This window comes from Capricornis sumatraensis, chromosome 10 (genome assembly GCF_032405125.1).
Source record: "Capricornis sumatraensis isolate serow.1 chromosome 10, serow.2, whole genome shotgun sequence".
Taxonomy (NCBI): domain Eukaryota; kingdom Metazoa; phylum Chordata; class Mammalia; order Artiodactyla; family Bovidae; genus Capricornis; species Capricornis sumatraensis.
The window spans coordinates 1451095-1470014 of NC_091078.1; the positions used below are offsets into that span (position 1 = coordinate 1451095).

Below are 18920 nucleotides of genomic sequence, written 5' to 3' on the forward strand. Positions count from 1 at the left end.
ATGGCGAGGCCTAAATCCCGGCCGCTCTTACTTCTCAGGAATGACAAGGCCTAAGTCCCGGCTGCTCTTACTTCTCAGGGATGATGAGGCCTATTCTCAGGAATGACGAGGCCTAAATCCCGGCCGCTCTTACTTCTCAGGAATGACGAGGCCTAAGTCCCGGCTGCTCTTACTTCTCAGGGATGACGAGGCCTATTCTCAGGAATGACGAGGCCTAAATCCCGGCCGCTCTTACTTCTCAGGAATGACGAGGCCTAAATCCCGGCCGTTCTTACTTCTCAGGAATGACAAGGCCTAAATCCTGGCCGCTATTACTTCTCAGGAATGACGAGGCCTAAGTCCCGGCTGCTCTCACTTCTCAGGGGTGACAAGTTTGCTTTGCTGTGCTCAAGTCACTTAGTGGTGGCTTTTCTATCAACTCGCTGTTCTAAATGATTTTATCAAGGCTGCCAAACACTTACAGCCAACAGAAAACTTTCCACATATCGCTGGTAGAAGCTGGCATGCCCCCCCACCCCCACCTCTGTTTCCCTTTAAGAGGACAAACCACCACTGGGAGGCCCTGGGAGGAACTCTGCACCATGGCGCTGGAGAGGACTTCCTTCCTGCGGGACGCCAGCTGCACCTTCCCTCCCTAACCTTCCCCACCTGCTTTTGCTTCACTTCCTTCCCTTGCTCCTTTCACCGCACTACTTTCCAACCTCCCTCTCGGCCACTTCCTCCTTCTTCTCTGTTGCAAAACTCCACTGGGCCCTTTTTCATTTACCAGCAAAGCTATTTTTAATAAAAGTGAATCTGTCCACCTGATTTTCATCACCAGGTGTAGGGCCACAGGAAATGGTCTGGTTGGGCCTGTCTGCTCTTTAAGCCAGGAGGAACCTGAGGAAGGACTATAGAAGGAGGGCAAGACACAGAGGGCACGGGTTTCCAACAGATCTCAAATTATAGCATATCAAGCAATGACTTAATCCAAAACTGGAAAAGGAAATACAGACGGCTCTTACAACATAAGAAGATGCTTAGCCTTTCTCACAACAAGAAATACAAATTAAAGCTCAAATGAGAAATGCCTTCATCATTAACAAGAGTTTTAAAAAAATCAAATACCCACGTTGGCAAAAGTATGAGCTAACAATCACTCTCACACATTGCCTGTGTGAAAGCAGCCTGGTAAACCTCCAGCTAAGATGGCAATTTGGCAATCACTCAGAATTACAGATGCATGTGCACCCCGTCCCGGCAGCTCTTCTTTTAAGAATTCATCTTTATACACATGCACGAAAAGGCCTGTACAAAACTGTGGGAGCAGAGGGCTTGGACATGACCTCGCTGTCTGTGGGCTTGGACATGACCTCGCTGTCTGTGGGCTTGGACATGACCTCGCTGTCTGTGGGCTTAGACATGAAAGTCAACAGTAGCAGAGCAAGTCACTGCACTGCTGTATTTCTCCCAAAAACACAAAACCCCAAACGTCAGAATGAATGTTGTGAGAGCCACGTGTATTTCCTCCTTTAGAAGCCTACGGCTAAATTAAGAAAGCATGCCACACTGTCAGCACAGAGCTTTTGGAAGTGACGAGCTCTGACAGCTGCCGAGAGAGGTGTTTCCTCTACAGAGACGGCTCTTGCCACCTGCATCAGACTGTGATCAGCCTGTGAACAAGTCACTGCAAACCTAGTGGCTCAAACCCACAAATCTGTCGCCTGACCCACAGCGCGATGGGACCTCTGCTCAGGGCCTCCCTTCTTTGCGGAGGCTCTGGGGAAGAACGCACTCCCACGTTCATTCAGGCTGCTGGCAGAAGGCAGTTCCCGGCAGCTTTAGGACTGAGGACCCAATTACTTCCTGGCTGTCAGCCAGGGGCTGCCTGCATTCCCCATCCATCCTTTCCCATCTTCAAGCCCACTCTTGCTTCCAGTCTCTGCCCCCAGGCAGGGAAGGCTCTCTGCCTTTAAGAGCTCACATGATTCCTTTACAATGATCTTGTCAGCAATATCTCTCATCACACTGACAAGCTTTGGGCATCAGGGTGTGACATCTTGGGGCGGGGTGGGGGGTGGCACTTCAGAAACTCTGCTTACCGGACCACCTTACCTTTACTTTCTGCTCAGGAAGTTACTAAATGCTTCTGCCCTCCTGCCCTCAAAGCAGCAGATAGAGATCGGGTCCTTACTGCCACTCAGCAGGTCTGACTTCAAGTAATAAAGCAAATAGCATCTCACTTGGGGTTTAGACACTGCAATGTACAAACTGAGACAGCATTTCAGAAAACTTTCTGCTTAGCACAGAAGGTTCTCTGTGAAAAGAAATGCTTCATTCTGAGAGATTCTTGATTTCTAAAAATAAACACCCAGTTGTATTCAACTTTCAAAATGATCTACAATTAAAGGACAGGCCGGTTCTGTGGCTGCTCTAATAAATACATGTTGACTCCTGATGAAGGGCTGTGCCAAGAATGAGCTTTCTTGATAGCAATTAATTAAAACTGACCATTAAAAAAAGTCAGCACAGAGGAGAGTGCACTGAATTCTAAAATGATTTCCATTACAAATGACTCTCAGTATTGTCTTGTGAGCAGCACAAACACTGAACTCTCTTCTTTGGTGGCCTCTTAGGGAGGGTTGGAATTACGTGAGTAATATATCCCCAGCATAACGAGGGGCCTGTGTCACACAGCACTGCTAGAGGGACGGCGACAGCTGAAGGGCTCGACCACGGCCCAGCTCACAACGCAGGCCTTTAAGCTCCTGTCGGGAACCTTGCAAATATAACTTGTTTCCAATAAATTGCATTGAAGGCAACAGTTTCTGAGCAAAGACGGATTCACATTCCCAGAAGCTCCAATTGTAACCGTATAAAGACCCCCAAAGTCACCAGAGATCAAATTGCCAACATCTGCTGGATCATAGAAAAAGCAAGAGAGTTCCAGGAAAACATCTATTTCTGCTTTACTAACTATGCCAAAGCCTTTGACTGTGTGGATCACAACAAACTGGAAAAATCTGAGAGAGAGATGGGAAAACCAGACCACCTGGCCTGCCTCCTGAAATATCTGTATGCAGGTCAAGAAGCAACAGTTAGAACTGGACATGGAACAACAGACTGGTTCCATATTGGGAAAGGAATACATCAAGGCTGTATATTGTCACCCTACTTATTTAACTTATATGCAGAGTACATCATGAGAAACGCTGGGCTGGATGAAACACAAGCTGGAATCAAGATTGCTGGGAGAAATATCAAGAACATCAGATATGCAAAGGAAACCACCCTTATGGCAGAAAGCGAAGAAGAACTAAAAAGGCTCTTGACGAAGCGAAAAGAGGAGAGTGAAAATGTTGGCTTAAAACTCAACACTCAGAAAACGAAGATCATGGCATCCAGTCCCATCACTTAATGGCAAATAGATGGGGAAACAGTGGAAACAGTGTCAGACTTTATTTTGGGGGGCTCCAAAATCACTGCAGATGGTGACTGCAGCCATGAAATTAAAAGACGCTTACTCCTTGGAAGAAATCTATGACCAACCTAGACAAGATATTAAAAAGCAGAGATACTACTTTGCCAACAGAGCTCCGTCTAATCAAAGCTCTGGTTTTTCCAGCAGTCATGTATGGATGTGAGAGTTGGACTATAAAGAAAGCCGAGCACCAAAGAATTGGTGCTTTTGAACTGTGGTGCTGGGGAAGACTCTTTAGAGCCTTTTGGACTGCAAGGAGATCCAACCAGTCCATCCTAAAGGAAATCAGTCCTGAATATTCACTGTAAGGACTGATGCTGAAGCTGAAACTCCGATACTTTGGCCACTTGATGCGAAGAACTGACTCATTTGAAGAGACCCTGATGGTGGTAAAGATTAAAGGCGGGCAGAGAAGGGGACGACAGAGGATGAGATGGTTGCACGGCATCACCGACTCAAAGGACATGAGTCTGAGTGAGCTCTAGGAGTTGGTGGTGGACAGGGAGGCCTTGCTGCCGTCCGCAGGGTCGCAGAGACTCGGACACGACCGAGCGACTGCACTGAACTGGGCTCCCCAGAAACACCGCGGTAGGAGGGCTGGGTCTCTGCAGAAACACCGCGGTAGGAGGGCTGGGTCTCTGCAGAAACACCGCGGTAGGAGGGCTGGGTCTCTGCAGAAACACTGCGGTAGGAGGGCTGGGTCTCTGCAGAAACACCACACGGTAGGAGGGCTGGGTCTCTGCAGAAACACTGCGGTAGGAGGGCTGGGTCTCTGAGTCGCTTACTACTCGAAAGGACCCTGCACTACCACAGACTTCTTTTAAATATTTAACTTTTTGAATATAACTGAAACACATTTTTATTTCCAATTATTCCTGGAGAAAATTCTGAGGCGGCAGCATAAGCAGCAGCTTTTGCCTCCAAAGTCCTCAGTGTGTGTGTGTTCTGGGGCTGCCTGGCTAAGCACACCGCCTCCCAAGAGCACACCGCTTGGCACAGGAATCTAACCACTTAGAAATCAGGGCAGCAATCCACAGGGCTGCTACGAGGGTCTTATGAAATCAGAGATGCAGGACTGTGACACGCCATTCTCGGAAAAGCCCCCACTGAGAAGGCTTCCAGCTGTACTGCTAGCCGCTGCTTGCTGGCCTGCAGAGTGAGCTTTGAGGTGTTTCTGTGGTGAAATGCCCCACTCCAACAGGCTACCACCGGCCACTCACTTGCGATGAAGAGAGTTTCTGCTCAGGCTGCTTTCCTGGCAGGTAAACCTTTGCCCTGGGAAATGCAACTGAGAGGAACCCAGAGACAAGAAGATGAACTCAAACGTAATGCTAAGGCTCTTCCCCTAAAGCCAACATGTTAGGTAACAAATGAGATCAGTAATCTCTTTAAGCACACGCCGCCCCCCCCCCGACCCCAAATCTAAAAGAATATTCAGAGACCTGCCTGAAACCCCGTCGCCCCTCATGCTCTGCGACTCGGCACTGGCCAACGCCTAGCACCTCACCCACTCCTGCCTCCTCCTGGCGTGCTCCACACCCCACCCAGCACGACTGGCCCTTCCTTGGCTTCCTCCGCAGAAAAGGCTTCTCGCCCCTGTTATTTGCTATCTCTGTGCCCTGTTCACTTCTCCCCCGGCACTGTCAAGGTTCATAAGAAGGCGTCACTAGAACAACACGTTCATTCAGAAGTTGCTGCTACTTAGTTGTGTGTGGTGCCCTGCACACAGGAGCTGTTCAATGAGCATTTGTCGGATAAATAAAGGAAAGACACTCTGGGGCAACTGCATGTCTATTAATATGTCTAAAACAGACGTTCTCAAACTAGCTGGTGTCAGGGTCACTTTACACACCAAAAGAAAAAAAAGGAAAAACCAATGAGGGCCCTGAAGAGTGTGTGTTGATGTAGTTACATCAACCAAAGATTAGAAATTCCTGAAACACAAGATTACCAGCACACATTCTGTTAGTGGCAGGCAGGAGACGCCGTTTTGCATGCCTCTCAGACTCTGGAAGCCCCACTGTACACGTGTGAGACAGCGGGAGAAACACGAGCAAACCATGTCTTCACATTGTTATGAAAGCAGTTTGAGCCTCTAGCCCCGTACTCTGCCAGGGGTCCAGAGCAAAGCCGAAAGCTGCTGGTCTACAGCTATGACCGAAACCCAACTGTAACAAATCAGGAGGAAAAAAAGAAAACAGAGTCAGCCAATTTGTGAGAAAGGAGAGCCAAACAGCAAGACACTGAGCATGGAGCTTCATCAGGACCCAAAGTGAGGCTACATGGTGTTCAGGACACACAGGAAGCAGGCCGCCCCCGCTTGATGCCAGTAACCCTGCCAGTTCATTCTCCTTGTTTCTACTGAATGAAGTAAGTACACTGTCCTTGAGACACCTGCTTTCTTCAGTATAAATTGGGAAAGGCACATCTGCCTTATACTTAACCCACAGGCCTGAGTGAACTGTCTATCACTGGTTAACTCTGTATTCAGAAACAGCGAGCAGAACTCAATCGTGACAATCAAATCAAGGTGTGTGGCCAGCGAGTCGCCACCCTAAGGCTGTGTTTACACCTGACCTGTGACATTCTGCTACTCCTGATTCCTGTCTAATGGCAACATTAACAAGAAAGTACTCAAGAGCTCTAGGAGAGCCTCTAGAGCTCTAGGAGCTCTAGAGATCTGCCTGCCAAACAATAGAACAGCTATAATTTTAAGTGTTCATTACATATGTCCAATCTGACTTCTCCCCAGGAATGTGTGATTAACCAGAGGCAGGCACATGATTCGTCAGATACTTGAATAAAATTAGGCAGAGCTCTAAAACACTCCGCTGGGTACCAGCCTTCGGAAACTGCTGGGGCTCAGTCACCTCACCTGGCTGCAGGGAGGAGGCGGCATGCGTGCTCCAGGCTCCGTGAGCAATGCCCAGCTTGCTGCTGCCATCTGCCTGTGGGAAGTGCTGCTAGCCGTGAACTTGTTCAAGCAATTGTGTCACCGGGACTAAATCCAGTTCCCAGAGTTGAATGAGAATGCTTCCCTCGGGGCAAGCTAATGCCGTGTCTGGGTGCCGCACTTTCCTGCAGATAACTCTCCCAGAGAGGTGTCGGCAGAGGCTCAAGGAAGTACAGCTCCCACAGCGAACCTGGCCTAAGCTGATTCCTTGTATCTTAAACCATTTCATTTGGACAGCGTGAATTCTAGCCTCCTCAGGGAACCCCAAGCTTCCGCTAAAGGGCTTCTGGTCGAAGCACAGTGGCCCTCAGGGCTTCCCTGGGGGCTCAGCGGTAAAGACTCTGCCCCCCATGCAGAAGACACAGGTTCAGTTCCTGGTTGTGGAAGATCCCCTGGAGAAGGGAATGGCAACCCACTCCAGTATTCGTGGCTGGGAAACCCCGTGGACAGAGGAGACTGGCGGGCTACAGTCTACGGGGTCACAAAGAGTCAGTCACGACTCAGCGATTAAACAACAACACGCTAAGTTGCTTCAGTCGCGTCTGACTCTGTGTGACCCCAGAGACCGTAGCCCGCCAGGCTCCTCTGTCCATGGGATTCTCCAGGCAAGAATACTGCAGTGGGTTGCCATGCCCTCTTCCAGGGAACCTTTCTGACCCAGGGATCGAACCCGCTCCTGTCTCCCGCACTGCCAGGTGGGTTCTTTCCTACTACCATCACCTGGGAAGCCTTAAACAACAGTGGTCCTCACTGGAGCAGCCCCAACCAACACGGCCCCAGGGTCTACAGGGGCCTGCAACCGGGTGGCCAGGAGAGCCACCACTCTGTGGCTGAGGCTGCAGATGCCTTCCTCTTCTCTCCACCTGAGGTACTGGATTTCCCCGGGAGGCGACAAACCAGCTTTCTACTACAGTTTAACCCGTCCTGGCCAGCTCCTTTCAACCCTTCACGTCCTGCTGTAAGCATCCCCTTCTCAGCCAGACCTCCCCTGGGCAGTCCTTCCAACTCTGGTGCCTCATCACTCTGTACCTTAGCCCCTTTTCTTTCCCATTCATGATTCTCCCTAAAGGTGTTTTACGGACGTCTGCTTACTCCTCTCTCCGTTTAGTTCAGCATTCAAAGCGTGATGTCTGGCACAGAGTTACGTGTAGACAAAATCTGAACTCATGTCATACTCCTAAACACTGCACTGGGCCTCCTTGTGCACCTTACGGTTGAGGGTCCTTATGCCAGGTGATGAGACAGCTTGCAGGTGGGGGGCAATAATGGTGCAACACCCCTGGACAGGGAGTCAGGTCACCTCACCCTTACACGGCAGGCCTCCCAGGAGCAACCTCTGTGACCACCCGAGTCCCCCTGGAGGCCACGTCAGTACCTGGGCGCATCCCCCCGAGCTCGCGCTCCAAGTAACCCAGGAGTGACGGCCATCAGTCAGAGGCTGCCCATCACTCCGACAGCAGAGACCCACCTCATGCCCTCCCTTCTCTCCAACACAAAGCCTCTCAAATCCCACTGCCTGTCAGAGCTCTAGTTCACAAAGGGCAGAATCAGCACCAGTGGTGGTTGACAGAATAAGAGTTTAGGCGACGTAACGAAGAACATTCTGTGAGCTTGTTAACCAGAGTGTAAGGCAGACTGCACGCGACGGACTGGCACGAGCGCCGCCTGAAGCCCGGGGACAGGCCGCGGCGGCAGGAAACGCCCCTCGACAAAGTCAAAATCCCAGGTGCCTGTCCACAGACTGACCTCCCCTTGTATCCTCTGGTCCAAGGGCAGGGAGCATCTGCTTAAGCATGTCTGCTACACTGAAGACAAGAGCTTTACACGTCTTGGCCTAAAAGTAGCCTCAAATAACAGGCTTGTTTTATAAATAGAACAAGAAAGAACTGCATTCTCAAAAACAAGCTTCATAGCAACCCTGCCCTCTGTTCTTCAGCCCCATTTAACCTGCTCATCCCTAACATACTTAAGGAGGCTTTTGCAACAAAATTTCGTGCTGGTGAGATCACTGGGAAGTTAGTTGTGTGTGCAAACAAGACTCCCCACTCCTGAAGTTTTCTTTTGATCCCAGTGAAGTGTGCAGGAATTTCTGCTGTGGAAATGCAAGAAGCCCAGATCTCCTTTCTGGACTATGGAAAAAAGCTGTGGGCTTTCACAGTTCTTCATTAACTCTGAAGTAACACTGTAACTAAAAAACAGAGTGAAACTCGCTCAGTGGTGCCCGACTCTTTGCAACCCCATAGACTATACAGTCCATGGCATTCTCCAGGCTGGTACACTCGAGTGGGTAGCCTTTCCCTTCTCCAGGAGATATTCCCAACCCAGGAATCAAACCCAGGCCTCCCACACTGCAGGCGGCTTCTTTACCATCTGAGCCACAAGGGAAGCCCAAGAGCACTGGAGTGGTGGGTAGCCCATCCCTTCTCCAGCAGATCTTCCAGACCCAGGAATTGAACCGGGGTCTCCTGCAGTGCAGGCAGATTCTTTAACCAACTGAGCTATCAGGGAAGCCACACCTCAATTAAAAAATACATTATTGTTAAAAAATGCTAAGCATCACCTGAGCTTTCGACAAGTCGCAAGTAGTAACATCAAAGATCACCAATCACAGATCACCATAACAAATACAATAATAGGAATGAAAAAGCTTGAAATATTTAGAGAATTACCAAACTGTGACACAGAGACAAGTGAGCAAATACTGTTGGAAAAATGGTGCTGATTGACTGCCTCAAAGCAAGGTTGCCACAAACCTTCAATTTATAAAAAATGCAACATTTGAAAAGTATAATAAAGTGAAATAAATAAAACAAAGCCTGCCTGCAGTTCTTCAATCAGCAGTGAAATAATAATAAGACTGTCCTGATTCAATCAATCAAAGGTCTCCAGGGTTCAACCAAGTTTAGCAAGAGTCACTTTATTTATTGACTCACTACATTGAGGAAGCTGCCACATGGCTTCTGGCAAACATTAATCGCTAAGACTCACAACAAGCCTGAAGGTCGTATTATTATCCTAATTTTACTCATCAAAAAATTAAAGTTCAGAGGAGTGTCCTTACTCAAAGTCACATGGCTGGTAAACCTTTGTTCACCTTACCCTAAAACCCTTACCGAGTAACTGAGAAGGCCCACACCCCAGGTCTGTGCCAAGCCCATACAAAGCTCCTCTAGACACTGTTGGAGAGTTGTGTCTAGAGAAACATTTTGGACAGCTCCTTCAGAGAGTCACAGGTCAAAACTGGCCATTGTACTCTGACAGTAACCATGCACCACTGCGCATTCTACAGCTCCTGCATTCCTGGCGGAAGGAACAGCGGAGGAAAGGACAGGAGGCTGGAATGGCAGACAGGATTCACTGAAAGGTATTCATATAAGGTGCCTAAAGCCACCCCACTAATGTGGGGGAAGGCTTCCCAGGTGGCACAGTGGTTAAGAACCTGCTTGCCAACACAGGAGACATAATGAGATGGGAGTTCGATCCCTGCATCCGGAAGATCCCCTGGAGAATGAAATCGCTACCCACTCTGCCTGGAAAGTCTCACAGACAGAGGAGCCTGGCGGGCTACAGTCCATGGGGTCACAAAGAGTCGGACATGACTGAGCGACTTCACACACACACACACACAGGTCAGCAATGAACCAAGAAGCACTCTGTAAATGCTGTTCAGGCACACTAAGCACTATGGATTGTCTTTTTATGCAAAATCAGTGGCAGAAAGTCATGGTTAGATCACAAGCATGCCTGAGAGCAGACTGATTAATGTCTTACAGGATTTTCTACATTCTACTTTTAATTCCAAAGTATAATACAGAGTGATCTGAATAAAAGCCATTTAGCATACAATGTGACTGTTTTAAAGAAATTAAAGGCCCGAGGCAGCAGGCCAGGTTTTGCTGTACTGTCCAGATCTGACAGAGACTTGGGGAGAAGGCCCACCTCTGCCAGGATCCGTCACAGACACACCTGCACGAACAAGGGGTGGGTCGGAGCCCGTGTCTGGGCTGAGAGATGAGCAGGGCATGTGAGAAGCTCACTGGCATGAGACACTGCCCGTAGGCTCTGGGGTCACCCCAAGCATCTGATGTACTCCTGACAGACTGCCCAGCTGACTATCCCACAGGTGATCAGGTGCTGTTGGCTGGCTGATTCACCCTCCCTACCCTCCTTTTCCTAGCCACGTTGCAGCTGGCAGTGGTCTTGTGATCCAGTTCTCACCAGTGAGATCTACGCAGAAGTCAGGCAACTGAGTGGGGCTTCTGGGAAAGCTTTTGCCTTCTGGCTGAAAAGGGTCACTCTCAGCTGACAGACCACACAGCTAGAGTGTCAGCTAAGGTCCAGCTCCCACCCCAAGACCATAAGGTGTCAAACAAGAGGATGACAGCGTGCCGAGGATGACAGTGTGCCGAGGAAGACGGCACACAGGAGGCAGAAAGAGCCTGGGTCCCCGGCAACATCTGTGAGCAACAGCACATCAGCCATGAGCCGTCCGCCTCCAGACATCCCGTCATCAGCTCAGCTCAGTTCAGCTCAGCCGCTCAGTCGCGTCCGACTCTTTGCGACCCCATGAATCGCAGCACGCCAGGTTCTTGTCATCAGAACCACATAAATCCAAGACTATTTAAGTCAGGAGAACTGCTGTTTTGTTACTCTCAAATGCATTCCTAATTGAGGCGACAGATTCCCTGATAGCTCTCTGAGAATTCTTTTACCTGAAAGTAAATGATTTCTACTGGAAGAAATAGGGTTTTCTCCTATTACTCACTCCCCTCAAACACATGCTCAGAACTGCCTCACTAGAAAAATATGACTGTTATATACGTCACATATAACCTGGTTCCAGAGCAGATTAAAGCAATGTATTGAGATCTTTATGTCTTGAAAAGACTATAAAACACATGCCAGGTATAAATATGAAAGAAAAGAATATAAAAACCCAAAGCTATAAAAATAACATATTTCAGTGGCACCCTACCTTAGAAATGTTGCTTGAATGACTCATGGAATGTCCCAAAGTCTTCTCATTCTGCAAGAAAACCAAATAGGTTTACTTTACCTAAGGCATTAAGTTTTGACTAAAATGGGCAAACAAGTAACTGAACATAATAATCCTACTAACAAACTATCCCCTCAATTAGAATTTGCTGTGCACCGACTACTGTGTACAGGGCCAGCTATTAGAAACCGGAGAATTCGGCAAATATGAAGAAAACAAGAGTCTTGTCCCTAAAGGAACTTATAGTAAGAAAAGGACAGGACTTTTGAGCTAACTGTAAAAATGCGCGGGTAATACGTATCTTAAGCAGCATTCAAGAGGAGGTTCAGAGGGGTTAAACTGTGTTTCCAGTTGTGTGTGATGCGGCCCCTGCGATGAGGAGCTGCTGTAAGGCGCGGAGAAAGGAGACAAGGCCAAAGCCCCAACAACGGCGGGAGAGCACCAGTCTCTGCAGGGGCCACAGCCCACGCCCCCCGCGCGCCCGCTCCTCCTGGACCAGAGAGAACGGAGTCCTGCTAGTCCCCTCCCGCTCTCGCTCCTCCGCCTTCGAGCTCCAGTCTTCTCATCAAGTCCTTCCCCACCACATGGCTCTCAGTCTCAAATCTCATCTCCGCTTCTACTGCCAATGCCTTTACGGTCCTTCATTTCTGACCTGGAATTCTTGAATAACTTTCTTCCTGGTCTTCCTGCTTGTAAACTGACCTCCCTGATACATAATTGTTAGAGACTGAATTGTTACCCCGCTCACAATAAACTGTGGAAAATTCTGAAAGAGATGGGAATACCAGATCACCTGACCTGCCTCTTGAGAAATCTGTATGCAGGTCAGGAAGCAACAGTTAGAACTGGACATGGAACAACAGCTGGTTCCAAATAGGAAAAGGAGTACATCAAGGCTGTATATTGTCACCCTGCTTATTTAACTTATATGCAGAGTACATCATGAGCAACGCTGGGCTGGAAGAAGCACAAGCTGGAATCAAGATTGCCGGGAGAAATATCAATCACCTCAGATATGCAGATGACACCACCCTTATGGCAGAAAGTGAAGAGGAACTAAAAAGCCTCTTGATGAAAGTGAAAGTGGAGAGTGAAAACACTGGCCTAAAGCTCAAAATTCAGAAAATGAAGATCATGGCATCTGGTCCCATCACTTCATGGGAAATAGATGGGGAAACAGTGGAAACAGTGTCAGACTTTATTTTTTTGGGCTCCAATATCACTGCAGATGGTGATTGCAGCCATGAAATTAAAAGACGCTTACTCCTTGGAAGAAAAGTTATGACCAACCTAGACAGCATATTAAAAAGCAGAGACATTACTTCGCTGACTAAGGTCCATCTAGTCAAGGCTATGGTTTTTCCAGTGGTCATGTATGGATGTGAGAGTTGGACTGTGAAGGAGGCTGAGCGCCGAAGAATTGATGCTTTTGAACTGTGGTGTTGGAGAAGACTCTTGAGAGTCCCTTGGACTGCAAGGAGATCCAACCAGTCCATCCTAAAGGAGATCAGCTCTGGGATTTCTTTGGAAGGAATGATGCTAAAGCTGAAACTCAAGTACTTTGGCCACCTCATGCGAATAGCTGACTCACTGGAAAAGACTCTTATGCTGGGAGGGACTGGGGGCAGGAGGAGAAGGGGACGACCGAGGATGAGATGGCTAGATGGCATCGCTGACTCGATGGATGTGAGTTCGTGTAAACTTCGGGAGTTGGTGATGGACAGGGAGGCCTGGCGTGCTGCGATTCATGGGGTCGCAAAGAGTCAGACACGACTGAGCGACTGAATTGAACTGAACTCACCTCCAATTATGTTGATGCCCTAACTCTAAATACCGAGAATGTGACTACATTTGGAGATAGAAGTCTTTAAAGAAGAAACTACTAAAATGAGGCCATCAGGGCGGGCCCTAAAGCAGTGTGTCCTTATAAGAAGAGCAAATTAGGACACAGAAATACGAACACAGAAGACACAGGGAGAAGACGGCCATTTATCTACACATTCAGTAAAGAGGTCCACAAGAACCTAACCTGCTGACACCTTAAAACTTCCAGAACAATAAGAAAATAAATTCCTGTTGTTTTAACCATCCAGTCTATGGTACTTCGTTATGATATCCCTAGCAAATGAACACAGCAATATTCCACACTATGAAATTGTTAAAAAAAGAAAAGAACAGAGAGAGAATGTTCCAAATGTAAATATGATTTTTAAAAATAATACAGTAACTTTCCCTGCATCCACTCAGGCTTGCTCTAAATCAAATGAGTAAAAAAAAAAAATCTACTGGAAATGGAAGAGACGATCTTACGTGTATTTTTAAGATTATCTATTCTCCATTCAGTTCACATGCCAGGCAATAACCACGGCAAAGACCACAAAATGCTGAGATGGAGGCAGAACTCTTCTATCAGAAGGAAGTACAAAGGAGCGGGTGGATCATATAAAAACTCCTTTGAGGAAGAGCTGATTCCATTCCACTAAGGCTCTCCTCCAAGAAAGCTGGCCACCAAGAAAATTCTGACTTTCCCCCTCCTCTCAATCCATCGAGTCACAGATCACTTTGACTTTCGTACACTTGGCTTCTGTACACTTAGTATCACTAAAATGATTATGCAGAAATGTTTCACGACTTCCCAAGTAGCCTGCCACTCAGCACATGTTTTGCCAATATTGTCTTGTCTTTACAGCAATGTGTTTGTGTAATTTTGAGAATAATTTTATTATATTCTCCCTTACTTTATAAATCTGAGTACAAACAGAAATTCATATCTCTTAAATGTAATACAATATGACAATGTTATTAAGTGTTTAGTTTCATGGACTGTTTCTTGGGCTTAAGCTCATCACTTAGCTAGCTATAAAGGAAAAGAATAAAATTATAAGGAATGTTCAAGGTGTTGGCAGTATATCACCAATGTCTATTTCTGTGGAAAATGAGAGTCCACAGGCAAGGTAAATCTATAAACAGCGAAGTTTCATTCATGAGTCAAGAACGCCCTGGGGACAAACACAGGACACTGCTGCAAATCCAACCTAAAGGCTCATCTGCTGGCGATTCACTACTAAATTTTAATTTAGTCAACTACATTAAAACAAAGATACCATATGCTTTGTATTATTTGTACAGAAAACCAATTATAACCACTATCAAATTACCTGCTACCTTACAAGAAATAGCCAGTTTAACACCATCTGGAAATCTACAGAGAAGTTCCAAGCAGCAATAATTCATGTCCTAGACCTTTAAAAGACGCTTACTCCTTGGAAGAAAAGTTATGACCAACCTAAATAGCATATTCAAAAGCAGAGACATTACTTTGCCAACAAAGGTCCATCTAGTCAAGGCTATGGTTTTTCCAGTGGTCATGTATGGATGTGCGAGTTGGACTGTGAAGAAGGCTGAGAGCCAAAGAATTGATGCTTTTGAACTGTGGTGTTGGAGAAGACTCTTGAGAGTCCCTTGGACTGCAAGGAGATCCAACCAGTCCATTCTGAAGGAGATCAACCCTGGGATTTGTTTGGAAGGAATGATGCTAAAGCTGCAACTCTAGTACTTTGGCCACCTCATGCGAAGAGTTGACTCATTGGAAAAGACGCTGATGCTGGGAGGGATTGGGGGCAGGAGGAGAAGGGGACGACAGAGGATGAGATGGCTGGATGGCATCACCGACTCGATGGACGTGAGTCTGAGTGAACTCCAGGAGGTGGTGATGGACAGGGAGGCCTGGCGTGCTGCGATTCATGGGGTCGCAAAGAGTCAGACAAGACTGAGCAACTGAACTGAACTGAACTGAGACCTTTCCAACATTCATTATTCCATACAGAACGGTACTGAGTGGGGAGAGCCCAGCTTAAGCTAGGTAACATTATAAATCAAGATTGAGATCTAAAAGTTGCTCTTTACCTTGTGAACTTGAGAAATAAGCTTGATGATGTAAACTTTATCCTGTTTTCCTTGTTAGAACAATTCAGTATTCTGCAGGGTAAAAACAAATGACTAGCCCCAGAGCCGCGGAAGATACAGATGTTTTAAAGCCTCAATATTTGGCATTGCTTCTCTACTATTTGGTAGGAAATTAACCATTCAGTTCCAATAGACCGTAGTTTTTTAAAAACATCGCTCCGTTTATTTGGACTAACTGAAAGGAACCAAGTCCCCGGATTCACTCCAATCAGTCTCTCATCCATTCCGTCTTCATTTGCTCTGCGACTGCCGCCTACAAACTGAGCCAGGCACGGGGCACTGACAAGCCAGTCCACATCTGAGGCTGCGCCGGGGGCCGCGGGGCCGCTGCAGTGCCTCGAGACGGCGTCCCGAGGGCACGCAGCTGGGGGAGAGGAGAGGACACCAACAGCACAGGCGCCGCCGGCGGCAGAGCTGGCCGGGCCATCCCCGCGCAGCCGTCGGGCTTCTAATGAGAAGAAGGGAAGCTTGCCAACATCAGTATCAGGACCGGGCAAGAGGAATAAGAGAGCGCGCTTCTCTGCAGCTCAGGCTGGAACTAAGCGTCAGCGCCCAAGCCGTAAACCCGGGCAAACCCTCCACCCTGGCTCCAGCACATCCCGCCAGTGCCCCGCAGGCACCGCCATCTTCACAGAGAGCCTCACTGTCTGCTCCCTCGGCAGAGAAACGCGGGGATGCCAGGCCACACACCTCCCCAGCTGGCTCTCACCCCTGCCTCTCTCCGTGGGCTCTTTTTCTCTACATCAACAAGAGAACGCCTCAGAACACAGTTCCTCTTCTCATCCGTTGCCTCTTTCAGACCAGTCCTTCCGAAACCTGCTACATCTGAATTACCTAGGGATCTTGCTGAAATGCAGACTGGTAGGTCTGAGGACAGCTGAGATCCTGTGTTTCTAATGAGCTCCCAGGCGACTCCCATGCTGCTGGCCCCCAGGCCACATTTTTTTTTTTCCAAGTATTTTTTTTAATCTCCAATTTTCTTTTTTTTTAATTTTTATTTTTACTTTATTTTACTTTACAATACTGTATTGGTTTTGCCATACACTGACGTGAATCCACCACGGGTGTACATGCGTTCCCAAACATGAACCCCACTCCCACCTCCCTCCCCATAACATCTCTCTGGGTCATCCCTGTGCACCGGCCCCAAGCATCCTGTATCCTGCATCGGACATAGACTGGCGATTCGTTTCTTACATGATAGTATACATGTTTCAATGCCATTCTCCCAAATCATCCCACCCTCTCCCTCTCTGCCACAGAGTCCAAAACTCTGGTCTACACATCTGTGTCTCTTTTGCTGTCTCGCATACAGGGTCATCGTTACCATCTTTCTAAATTCCATATTTATGTGTTAGTATACTGTATTGGTGTTTTTCTTTCTGGCTTACTTTGTATAATCGGCTCCAGTTTCATCCATCTCATCAGAACTGATTCAAATGTATTCTTTTTAATGGCTGAGTAATACTCCGTTGTGTACATGTACCACAGCTTTAGATGCAAGTCTGATTGTAAATCCGGGGCCAGAATAACCCATATCGGCTCTGACTCATGTTTTAGAAAAGTGAATCATGACTCCTGACAATGTGAATTTCTCTTTAAAAGATGGCAGTGAGCTCATAACTGAGTTAATACAGATAAATCAGTCAGGAAACAGATCGATCAACAGGTTTGAGAAAAACAGTTTAAGGGTATAACAAAGCAAAGTTCTGTTAATGTTAAGAAGTTACCAAATCACAAAGATAAACAGAATCTCTGTTGAAAAATATGGGACACTTCCCAATTTAATCGGTTCTGTCAATGATTTTGCAAGTCTGTGTGTGACTCCAGTAAAATGGACCTGGGGGCGGAGCCCAGATGCAGAGCCTCCTGAGACCAAACACACCACAAAGAGGCTAAGAATCAACGAGGAGACAGTGCAGTGGGCCGGCTCAGCAAGTCGTGGGGAATCTGCACCGAAGAGTCAAATGACAGAGCTTCCCTCAAACTCTGACCACAACCAGTTATGTCATTAAACACACACACACCCCAATTTATGTGTGAAAGACACTGGTAACTAACCAAAATCCACCATCTCCAGCAGAACTCCAACAACGTTCTGAGCAGCAACAGAAGCAAAAGTCCTCACTCCCTCACACGATTTTGATTAAGGGTGAATATGTAAGATAGTTCTAAAGACATCACCCCGGATGTTTTCTGGGAGCACAGTTTCCTTTCTGGATGCAGCTGCTATTCCATCCTCCGGCACTCCTCCTGCCCCCCTCCACCCTGGAGGGGTACAGCAGTATCTGCCATGTATACCCCATGGCATATGCGGGTCTCAGGACTCCTTAACTACATAAAATATTATTGAGAACTCCAAAACCCTTTTGTTTATGTGGATTATACCTATGGACATTTACTATATTCAAAATTAAAATGGACAATTTAAAAGATGAGACAGTGCACTAAGTCGTGTCCGACTCTTGCGACCCCATGGACTGTAGCCCGCCAAATTCCTCTGTCCGTGGAATTCTCTAGGCAAGAATACTGGAGTGGGTTGCCATTTCCTTCTCTAGGGGATCTTCCTGACCCAGGAATCGAACCCAGGTCTCCAGCACTGCAGGCAGATTCTTTACCGACTGGGGTTGGGGGGGGGGCGGGGTGGCGGTGTAAGAACAAGAAAGCAAATAGAACAGGGTGGACAAAGAGTGGAACGACTGAGACTGACGGGGGCTCTACCTGGATCCATTCTGCCATGGCTCCCCGGCCCTCGCAGGCTCTCAACAATCACAGGGATTTTAGGAATGCACCACACAGGACTGATTAGTGAAGGGATACACCACACAGAACTGATTTGTTAAATATCACCCCTCCCTTACCCTCTGCCCCCAGCATACTCCCTAGAGTACTACAGGCAGGGAAGACCTAAACCATTGGGAGGAATCCCTAACACTTTTCCAGAGTAGAATTCAGCCAAGTCCAAAAAGGGTCCTTCTTTTAAGGGTTTTGGGAAACTAGACACTGCAATTTTATCAGTATCGGCGACGTTTGTTTGGAGCAAATTCAGCTCCAGGAGCTGCACGGTTGATTGCCGGAGGGGTTAAATAGGTATCTCTTAATTCATTTAGAATTAACAATAATAAACCCGGTTAAATAACATTTCTACGAAAACCAACTATTTTTTTCCAAACAAAGTTAGCAGAGTAGCATGTTTTCACACTTTTATAAACCTTGTTATTGTCTAATTAATAGAAGACAGCTGGGTTCTCAAAGCTACTTATGCATTCAGTCTCCTCCGACACATTGTTTCGATTGAAGTAAAGACTATTTGGCTTTACACAGTTATGAAGTAAGAAAAGGAGTATGTATTTTAATAACCATGAAACAACTATGGATATCACTTTGTACTACACAAAAACTCAGTAATTACCTGGGATTCAGACTCTGATACTAATGAACTTTTAATACTCTAGTAAAATCAACTGCTCCATCTTTCTTTGGAACAATATCTTAACCATGCATGACTTTGTAACATCACACACTGGCCATTTAGAAATTACTGG

At 47.2% G+C, this 18920-nt stretch overlaps 1 protein-coding gene across 2 annotated transcripts in view; it reads right to left on the minus strand.

The window, feature by feature from the left end:
• Positions 1–18920, minus strand: part of MARCHF8 (membrane associated ring-CH-type finger 8) — a 56651-nt gene that overhangs the window by 9994 nt on the left and 27737 nt on the right. For both annotated transcript variants that reach the window (XM_068982620.1, XM_068982619.1), the window contains exon 2: positions 11389–11439. In XM_068982620.1, the coding sequence (XP_068838721.1) occupies positions 11389–11439 (51 nt within the window). The remainder of the gene's footprint in view (positions 1–11388; positions 11440–18920) is intronic.